Raw genomic sequence first — 11,156 nt, forward strand, 5'->3', positions numbered from 1 at the left:
GACGATACGTAATCTTCACGTTAAGACAAATAAAAGCCCTGCGAGACAAAAGATGGTGGGGATATAGAACATGAGATTCTTGCAAGACACACCGTACTTACAAGCAATCTCAGAGCACGGCCAGCAAAAAAAAATCAGTAGTGTAAAGGGCAGCAGCACACACAGATACAGGTGTCTCAGTGCATATAAAGGACAATACGTTATAAATGAAACGTCAACGACTAAAAGATCACATTAGCGCAAACAAAAGGAAATTAATCATCAGGACCAGGTGTAATTGGAAAAATAGCAGGACAAAGCGAGGTCAGAAATGAAAGGCAAAGAGCAGAAAACAAAGTCTTTTCGCATTCGCATCATTCAATGCACAAAATGTAGATTTACACAATAATGGAACATACGCTATGAGAATCTGTGGTCCTGCAACAGTTAAAGCAATGACAAGTTTGTAACAGCCGACCCCTTACCCGGCCGGCAGCTACACCTCCAAGACCTGTGGCCTGGATAAATTACTGAGCTGAATCTAAATATCAAGCTGTACCTCTAACAAATAAAAAAATTCCCCACAATCGACGGTTTAATCAAGCTCGCAAAAACAGATGATATGTAAAATAGCAACAAGAAACAAAATGCACAATAAATATATATATATATATATATATCCCTCCACCAAAGCAACAACACCATATATATATATTCACGGCATTCGTAGTCTGTGTCACAATCTGATTGTATGGGTGGTTACCTACCAGGTAACGCTTGTGGTTGGCCAGCAAGTCTGCTAACATCCGCCACGGTGCCCTCAGTTGTGAGAAGCAGATCATAGAATGGTTGAAAGAGTTTACTGTCAAATAATGCAAAGAGTACGCAACACGTGTTTCGCCCTAATTCTGGGCTCTTCAGCCGTACACACTCTACTGCCCTCCCTCTCAGGAATTGAGCCTACGAATGCCGTGAATATAATTACCTCGATCTACATACTGTCAAATAAACGAACCACACGCCGTGGCGCAACGTTAGGGGCTTCGCCTCTGGTGCTGACGTCCGAGGTTCGATTCCTGAGAGGGAGTGCAGTAGAGTGTGTACGCCTGAAGAGCCCAGAATTAGGGCGAAACACGTGTTGTGTACGCTTTGCGTTATTTGACAGTAAACTATTTCAACCATATATATATATATATATATATATATATATATATATATATATATATATATATATATATATATATATATATATATATATATACACACACACACACACACACACACCCACAATAAACTCTCCCTTGCCCTTGTAACATATAAACAACACAAATAACAAAAACTGAATGAGATACGGAAATGAATGTGAACTTGAGTCCGGTTATAAACACTGTCCTGAATGCGGTTGACTGAACTAGCGAAAAATGAGTTGTTTAATTTTCCCGGACAAAATGGAGCAGCCTCACCGTGAATCCTCGGCATGTGGTGGATGATGAAGTCCGACCCTGGGGTCTCTCGTGATGAGGTTATTGTAGTAAATCCAGCGGATTGAAAAATAAACTGGATGAAAATGCGCGATGTGGAATTACAGCAGGTACAGATGGCTCGTGGTCGTTGAAAATGAAAAGTCTCCTTCTCTCCTTTTTCCTCTTTTCTCTCCTGATTATTTAAATAGTCCTGAGATGGATGTAATTGAACAATAGCAAACAGATGTTTTCCAGGATTGAGGCTGCGGTCTCCTCCCATTATCCGTCCCCCTTTATGGGGACGACATTCACTGACACACAAACAGCAAACGGGATGATGGAAACAAGACGCACATGGTACTAACACTGACAACACTATTACTACTATGTAGCCCCACTACAAGTTTAATTTCAAAGAATACACAATTCGGTCAGGTGTATATTTATGATCACATAGAAGCGAGCACAACGCGAGCAGCAGAGACACGAACTGGCAAAAATGACAGCAGCTGTACAGGCTTTAAAATGATCGATGGGCAGCGCGACAGCAGCTGCCTCCCCCTTCACAACACGAGTAACGTAATGCATCCTGCAAGAAAGAGATTTAACCACGCCTGGGGCCGGAAATAAAGGACAAGTATTGTTTTTACAACGTCACGCGAGACAAGGCAGTGAGCCATCATTTAAAGCAAGTCAACAGACCTCTAACCTAGCAGTTGTTGGATTGCATTTGGCAGACAAGCATCATGTGCTCCCAGCTCTTAAAACAACGACATGCGACAAGCAGAACAGGCAGCTCGCCAGCAGCAAAAAGACAGCAAATGATCCAACGGCATCTCCTTAGCGTGCATTCAGCCGCCAACCCTCACAACGTGAGCAGCGTTCTACGTCTGGCGAGAAAGAGATGTAACCACGCACAGGGCCGGAAATAAAGGACAAGTATTGTCTCTTTAAATTGTATACCTGGGAAAACAAACATGGGGGTGGGCGAGTGAAGCGAGCAGGGGGGCAGAGCCCCCTAGTCCTGTTAAAAAAAAAAAAAAAAAAAACTGGAGGCGTCTAAAGACTTTAACCAAAGGGGCTGTAGATCTTCTGGTCTTTCCAACAGCCAGAGGTTTCATGGTTACCCTCCTATTCTTTGTTAGTATGGAAGATTATTAAGGGTTTTGTTGTTGTGTGTGGACTCATTGATAAGGATCAGGAAAAAGCAACAAAGCTGAGTAGACGACTGATGGGCTCAACTTGTGCTTCTGATGTTGGCTTGATCCTCAAGTTTAAATCATGAACCAAAACTCGTTGATTTTCATTCGTCAGCTGGTCAAGCCAGCTCAGGCCAAGTCCACATTTCTAGAACTCTGTGCTTGTTCGCTTTTTCATCCTCGCCACAATAAATGAGAAATGGTGCCAGCGTGTATTGTCAGAACTCCAAATCCATAATGAAGTTGTAGCTTTTCATACCAAAGGCCCCTACAAACCCCAACTGCCGTAACTTCACCGGAGTTGTAAGGCGTCTGCTCTCGGTCTCAACATTGGGCTTGTTTTCATATGGATTTGCATTTTCTCCATTAATTGCCAGCAATAGCTTGCTTTCCTTTAGTGGTGTGTTTCTTCCATACCCGTCTTGTGGTAGAGGGAGCTCTTTGGCAGCCCCTAAAAGCAAAATTACCACAGCTGCATACTTGAAACTCCTGAATACTAAAAAAAAAAAGATAATTACAGGCTCGTTCTTTTCTTTTTTTTGTTTACCTTTGTTAACAGGTTTCAAATAATGAGAGCATCTGCTTCCAGCACACAGAATCAATGAGGCTTCAAACAGGGGACTACCACCCAGGGACAGGCCCCCCTTTTTGAAGCCCCCCTAGAGTGTTGCATGTTAAGCCGGCGTGAATTGCTGATAAGGCCAACAACTCGAGACCCACCTGCTAACTTTAGTTGTGATTCATCAACGCTTTTCAAAATTGTGTAGATACTGAGATGGCTAAGGTTCAAACACTGAATATGATGCACGTCAAAAAAAAAAAAAAAGACCCAACCACCAAATTAAATCCTTTTTCCAATATTTAGATACAATTCTAACATGATATTTATGGACCCTTTTCTGTGTTATTGTCAGTCAGACAGTCATCTTGCAACCCGCTATATCTTAACACAGGGTCAAGGGGGTCTGCTGGAGCCAATCCCAGCCAGCACAGGGAGCAAGGCAGGAACAAATCCCTGGGCAGGGCGCCAGCCCACCGCAGGGCACACATACACACTGAGCACACAGTAGGGACAACTGAGGATCGCCAATCCACCTAACCTGCATGTCTTTGGACTGTGGGAGGAAACCTATGCAGACACGGGGAAAACATGCAAACTCCACGCAGGGAGGATCCGGGAAGCGAACCCAGAACTTGGTACTGCAAGGCAGCAGCGCTACCACTGTGCCACTGTGCTGCCCTGGTCCATAAATGTGCAAAATGAAATAGAAAATGTGTATCTTAATGGACTTGGGAACTTACAGTCTGGTCCATAAGTGTTAAGACAGTGACACGATTTTCATAATTTTAGCTCTGTAGACCACCATAATATATTTGAAAGAAGGCGATTTTTATGTGACCAAAGTGTAGACTTTCAGCTTTAAGTTAAGGGGTTTAACAAAAATATTGTTATGAGCCGTTTAGGAATGACAGACATTTTCAAACCTGGTTTTCCCCCATTTTCAGGGGTTCAAAAATAACATAATTGTGAATATAATGATCATTTTTAATAATGGGTGGACCACAAATTAAAAGAATTGGTTAAATAATAAATGCTGCATCTGATTACTTATTTTTATATTCTGCTAATTACTGTGTAACGGCCAACCCCTTACCCAGCCGGCAGCTACACTTCCAAGACGGGGCGGAGTGGTGGCTCTGAGGCTAAGGATCTGCGCTGGTATCCTGAAGGTTGCCGGTTCGAATCCCCGTCACTGCCAAAAGAGATCCTACTCTGCTGGGCCTTTGAGCAAGACCCTTAACCTATAATTGCTCCAGGGGCGCTGTACGATGGCTGACCCTGCGCTCTGACCCCAAGGGATATGTGAAAACTAACAAATTTCTAATACGAGAAATCATATAAGACGAAATAAAGAACAAAAAAAAAAACTACAGAGGCTAATCTATAAATATCAAGCCGTACCTCTAACAAATAAAATGTTCCCCACAATCGATGGTTTAAACATAAGCACAAAAAAGCAGATATGTAAAAATAGGTGGATAAATATATTAAATGAAACAATAACAAAAAATGCAAATTTCACACATAAAAAATAAGTGTGTATATATATATAGATAGATAGATATATAGATATAGATATATAGAGATAGATAGAGATAGATAGATAGATAGATGAATAGATAGATATGAATATCCCTCCACCAAAGCAACAACATGACAACACCAAATATACAATAACAAACCCTCCCTTGTCCCAGTAACACATAACAAACACAAATAACAATGAATGAAGACGGAAAATGCCAATGATCGTGAACTTGAGTCCAAGTATACAACTGTCCTGAATATGGATGACTGGTCCACAGATAAGTAATGTGTTTGAATTTCCCGGAAACAAATGGAGCAACCTCACCGTGAATCCTCGGCGTGTGGTGGATAATGTAGTCCAACCCCGGGGTCTCTAGCGATGATTGATTTGAAGTCAGTCCGGCGGAATGAAAAACAAACTGGTTACAAAAGCGCGATGAGGAAAACAGCAGGTAAAGTTGGTTCGTTGTCGTGAACGTGTTATCTCTGTCTTTCTCCTCTCCTTCCCAGTCTGTTCCCTCCTGTTTTGCTTATATAGTAATGAGCCGGATGTAACCGATTGATTGTAAAGAGGTGCTTTCCATCTTGGGGCTGTGGTCTCCCTCCATCATCTGTCCCACCTCTGTATTTACGGGGACAACATTCACTGACGCACACATGATAAACAGCAAACGGGACGATGGAAACAAAACGCACTCAGCACAAACATTGACAACACTATTACTACTATGTAACCCCGATACAGCTTCATTTGATTGTACAGTTGTAACGCTGTTCGATCTAGTGAGTCAGGTTCATCACACCGCAGTCTCTTCATGTACGGAGCAAGCCACGACTGTATGCCCCATTATGCAGCACACTCCATGCCACACGTTCTGTGCACTATACAGCGGCACATTAATGGAGTGGAGATGCTTTCTATTTACATAAGCAAATTCATTCTCCGAAGACGCCTCGGCACCGAGCACCACAGCGGACTGACTCTCTACTCTTTACATGGCTCTTTGAGGTGACTCGCTATCTTCAGCAGGACTGCTTGCCTTTTTTGCCGCACTAGTCTATAGATGATGTAATGCCAGCTCATTCTTTGGGTCATTCATCCCGGGTTGATGTTACTTGTCCAGAGCCATTGCAATACGTAGTAATGTGCGTGCAGCTGACCGCTCCGATTACAACTGGAAAACCAGTCATGGCTGCAAATTGCACTTTGCTGTAATGAAAATCTTAAATTTTTGCATGACAAGATGTTTTTTTTTTTTGATGATAATCCAATGCTATACAGCTGGCATGGCGTGACTCAGTAATGTTTGTGAAATACTCGCTTGGTCAGCAAGTTCACGTTGAAAAGCTCCTGTGGCTAAAAACCCGAAGGTGGACAGAACTTGCAAATTAGAGTGGTGGCTCTGAGGTTAGGGATCTGCACTGGCAATCGGAAGGTTGCCGGTTCAAATCCTGTAAATGCCAAAAGGGATTCTGCTCTGTTGGGCCCTTCAGAAAGGCCCTTAACCTGCAATTGCTGAGCGTTTTGAGTAGTGAGAAAAGCGCTATATAAATGCAAACAATTATTAAACAATTATTAATTCCCCAAAGTCTGCCTTTGTAAAGCCGACTCCAGTTCAGCATGCAGCTCCAAGAGGACAGCTCTGGGAAATCGAAATCGACTTAGAAGAGAACGTGTATTTATAGATGATGATGACTGCCCTCTAATTCTTCCATTTGCAATGTCTACTATTAATACTAAAGCAGCTCTGGTAGTTGGAACAGTTTGACCATTCTGTGCATTCTTTTCCAATCGTAACCAGACACAGATTTCTCTTAAAATGACGCTGCTCCTTTCTCTCCCGTGTTCTGCAGGTTGTGAAGGTGGCCGGCAGCAACATCTCCCACAAGCTGCGTCTGTCCAGCGTGAAACCTTCCGACGAGGGAACCTACGAGTGCCGCGTGATTGACTTCAGCGACAGCAAAGCCAGACACCACAAAGTGCGTGCCTACCTGCAGGTGGAGCCAAGCCGAACCTCCGAGGGGGCCGCTGCCCTACACCTGCAAGAAATTCAAGCACGGGAGAACTCAGCCGCCGACCGCAGCAAACAGCTGGTGGCACACAGCCACCAAAAAGGGGACAGGGAACTGAAGAAGAGATCGGTGGAGGGGCACTACGACAGTGACTGCAGTGACTAAAGACCCCCCCACCCCTGCTACACATCAGGCTGGCTGGTCTGCCAGCCAAGTCAGCCACCCCAGTCTTGTAAATTGTATAAAAGAGTGCATGTTTAACAAGGTCTTTCTAAAAATGTTTGTCGTTTGTCAGTGAAGGAGTCGCGCCACCAACCATCGGGACTTTATACAGAAGCAAAGTGGGACAGACATCACGCTGTTAGGTCACCTCACCTGAGATCTCTCATTACTCGCCGTGGAGCAAATCAAACTTGTCATGTTATGTTGCACCCTTGCAGTATTTTTATGACACTACCAGTGCAAAGAAAGAAAAAAAAAAAAAGTGTTTTTGTTCTGGAGGCACCACCTAGTGGTACAACGCAAATCTGATTTACCGTGAACGGCCGCAAGTGTCAGGACAAACAATTAGTTATTAAAATCGGATAAAAAAAAAAAATACATGCAGGATAATGTGGAATTTTTGTTGTATATCTGAGGTTTAACAAAGAAACTTCCGGGTATTTATAACTCGCCCTTTGAGCGATCACACTTACCCAGAAAGTGACGGTGGGTTGTGTCTGGGGATGCCTTCTGAAATGGAGCCCGAACTGCCAGCTGAGCTTCGTCTGGGAGGACATGGCATCAAAGGGGGCGGCTCTGTGATGAAGAGGAGGAGGAGACAAAGGGTATTTAAACACAAAATATATGAACACATGGAGGGGTGCACACAGAATGCTACCACATTACGGGTTTTATATAGCGTGCGTGTGTGTGTGTGTGTATAATACACTACCGTGGCTGTCTGTTTGTCTGTCCAGGATTTTAAATCACCTGTAGCTTGCAAACCATTTGACCTGAAATTTGGTACACATATACTACATGACGTCTACTATCCGCTTTCAGGGTCATGATTTTTTTATTACTCTTTTTTTATTTTATTGTAGAAACGACTCTCGGCAGCACGTCGGCGCTTGCATATGGGCGCCGATCTCATTCCCTACCACCTTCGCCGTCACTTCCTCTACCTCTTCATGTCTTAAATCATTCTTGCGGCAGATTGAACACTTTATTTTTCACTTAAGAAAAACGTACTAAGCAATTGCAACACAAAGACTGACTTAATCAGGTTTAACGCAAAAAGATGCCAACGGACGAAGAGAAGGAGCGGGCCGCTAGGGTGGGGAAGAGAAGAAGAGCTGCTCAGGAAGGAACAAGCGCATCAACCTCTGAGCAAACGAATTGCAAACGTCCAGAGAAAGAAAGAGGAGGAAAACCAAGAAGTCAAGTGTATTCACTGCATGTTATCATTATAGCAGTGCACTGTTACTGAGATATATATATGTACACACACACATGCAAAGCACAATGTAACAGGTAGATGGATGTGAAAGGCACTATATAACAGACGGAGAGATGGATGTGAAAGTATATAATACAGTGGAACCTCGGCTCACAACCGTAATTCATTCCAAAAACTATGATCGCAACCCGATTTGGTCGTGACCCGAAGCAATTTCCCCCCATAGGATTGTATGTAAATACAATTAATCCGTTCCGGACCGTATGAGCTGAATGTAAATATATTTTTTTTAAAGATTTTTAAGCACAAGAATAGTTAATTATACCATAGAATGCACAGTGTAATAGTAAACTAAACATAAAAACATTGAATAACACTGAGAAAACTAACTTTGAAGGAGTTCACGCTAATAGCCTTACGAACCGCTCGCTGTAAACACTTTTTTTTTTTTTTAATGAGTTTTAAGCACAGGGAAAAAAAATTAACATTTGAAAAATCTGGAATTTATACAAAAACTAACCATAAACAACCAAGTACACATTTTATTTTATATGGCTTGTCTATTTTTAACTTGTAATCTTTTTTTTAGCTTTATTGGATCTAGGCTGAGTGACTTGTTTTTCTCGTCATACACATTTCATTGTATGTTGACCCTGTGTTAACCTATATATGACAAATAAACCTAACCCTAAACCTAACCTAAACCAAGAAAACTAACCTTGCATGAGTCGAGTTCTGGCATGAAGGAAGTGAGCAGGAAGCTGGGTGGAGAGGAGATTACAGTTTTGAGGTGAAGTCCCTCTGCGTGATGCACGTCTCACCGAGAACAATGTACTGTACAGGGAGAGACTGAACACGTGCGGAAATCATCGGCGCGTACGAACTGGAAGGGAAACTGGCTTGTTCGTCACCCGAGTGTGTGGTCGTGAACAGATGCAAAAGTTTGGTAAACTTTTTGGTCGTAACCCGATTTGTACGTGTTTAGAGACGTTCGTGACCCGAGGTTCCACTGTATATAGGTAGATGTGAAAGGTGCTAAATAGACAAAAGTGCTATCTCTCTTATTATTAAAAAAAAAAAAAAAAAAAATATTTGGGAAGGAGACTAGGGAGACGAGACGTGATCTTCTCGGAAGACAATTTCAAGTCCCGCAAGAGCCACTAACTTGCTCTCAGCTCTTAAAACAACGACAAGTGACAAGCAAAACACACAGCTCGCCAACAGCAGAAACCCAGCAGATGATCCGACGGCATCTCCTTAGCGTGCATTCAGCCACCTTAACCCCCAACCCCCCCCTTCACAACGCGAGCGGCAGAGACACGAAGTGGCAAAAGGACAGCTGCTGTACAGGCTTTGAAATGATCGGGCAGCGAAACAAGCAGAACAGGCAGCTCGCCAGCAGCAGAAAGCCAGCAGATGATCCGACGGCATCTCCTTAGCGTGCGTTCAGCCGCACCCCCTTCACAACACAAGTAGCGTTATACGTCCTGCGAGAAAGAGATGTAACCACGCTTGAGGTTGGAAATAAAGGACAAGTATTGTTTTTTACAAAAGTTTTAAAGTAAAAGTGAAAATAATGGATATGTAACAATTCCCATGAAAATAACAATCTCTTTAAATTGTATATCTGGTAAACCAAACCCGGGGGTGGGCAAGTGACGTGAGCAGGGGGCAGAGCTCCCTGGTATAACTGAAAATCAAATGAAAGGATGTGAAAGTTTCTATATAATAGAAAAAATGTGAAAGACACTCTTATTACAAATAGGTACGTGGAAGGATGTGATGACTCAATATAAAAGATACATTTAAAAAGGCGCTATATAACAAATAGGTGGATGGACGGACATGAAAGACTCAATATAACAGATGTACAGATTTGGGTGTCACTGTATCTCTCTATATATAAAATCCAACATCTGTCTGCATGTCTGTCTGCTTTTCATGTGGGAACTTCTTACCTGATTATATTTATTTGCTTGAACATTCCGGTTGATTTTGCGACTTCTCTCATTGCGCTAAGTCTCAGAGTTCGCTCATGGTAGGATTTATTTGCATGTATCCAAGAGACATGCACTGAGCCGAGGGGAGGGGGAAGTGTGACGTCAGATGTGTGTGGGGGGGGGGGGGGGGGGGGGCATCCTCACTGTCCTGTTACACTACTAAGTGGGTGGAGCCACGGGGGATGGCTAGTAATAGATAAATTACAATATAATAGATGGAGGACTGTTAGATGTGAAAGGCACTATATATATATAATTATATATATAATAATATATAATAATATATAATGGCTAAATAGACATTAAAGGCATGATGTGAAAGGCACCATATAATTGATAGATAGATACTTTATTAATCCCAAGGGGAAATTCACATTCTCCAGCAGCAGCATACTGATACAAAAAAACAATATTAAATTAAAGATTGATAATACATGTTTAATGTAACAGATGTAAAAGGCAGTCTAACACAGATAAATGTAAAAAGCACTATATAACAGAATAATGTGAAAGGCACTATCTGTCTGTCTACTATATAATAAAACTCTAAGGCCCGTGTGCCAAATCTCTCAGAGCGATCTGATTGGACAGTTTGGCTTTGGGGGCAGGACAAGAAAGAACAAAAGGCAAGTGTGAGACGCACAAGCAGTAAAGGCACCCGCAATGATGGCAAGTATAAAAATGGACAGGAGGCAAGAAAGGCACCTCAGAAATAAAGACAAAGTCTGAGAAGTGGGCTTGACAGGAATGACTTTTGAGGAAGGGGGCGCCGGCGAAGAGGCCTTCGAAGAGACACGCACATACCGAGGATAAAAGGTGCTGAAAGTACAGGAAGGCGAAGAGACACACTAATTTAAAAACATTTGCCATTACCCATCTTTGACAAGTACCGTGGCTAGTAAAATAGAAATATTGATGTGAAAGGCACTATATAACAGATTGTCAGATAAATGTGAAAGGCATAACACGTAC

General features: G+C 42.6%; 1 protein-coding gene across 2 annotated transcripts in view; it reads left to right on the forward strand.

Annotated features, from left to right (window-relative positions):
• vstm2l (V-set and transmembrane domain containing 2 like) overlaps positions 1-7,346 on the forward strand; it is a 57,296-nt gene extending 49,950 nt beyond the window's left edge. For both annotated transcript variants that reach the window (XM_028812400.2, XM_051932620.1), the window contains exon 4: positions 6,585-7,346. In XM_028812400.2, the coding sequence (XP_028668233.1) occupies positions 6,585-6,908 (324 nt within the window). In that variant the 3' untranslated portion in view covers positions 6,909-7,346. The remainder of the gene's footprint in view (positions 1-6,584) is intronic.
• The last annotated feature ends 3,810 nt before the right edge of the window (positions 7,347-11,156 follow it).

Source organism: Erpetoichthys calabaricus, chromosome 10 (genome assembly GCF_900747795.2).
Source record: "Erpetoichthys calabaricus chromosome 10, fErpCal1.3, whole genome shotgun sequence".
In the NCBI taxonomy this organism is placed as follows: Eukaryota; Metazoa; Chordata; class Cladistia; order Polypteriformes; family Polypteridae; genus Erpetoichthys; species Erpetoichthys calabaricus.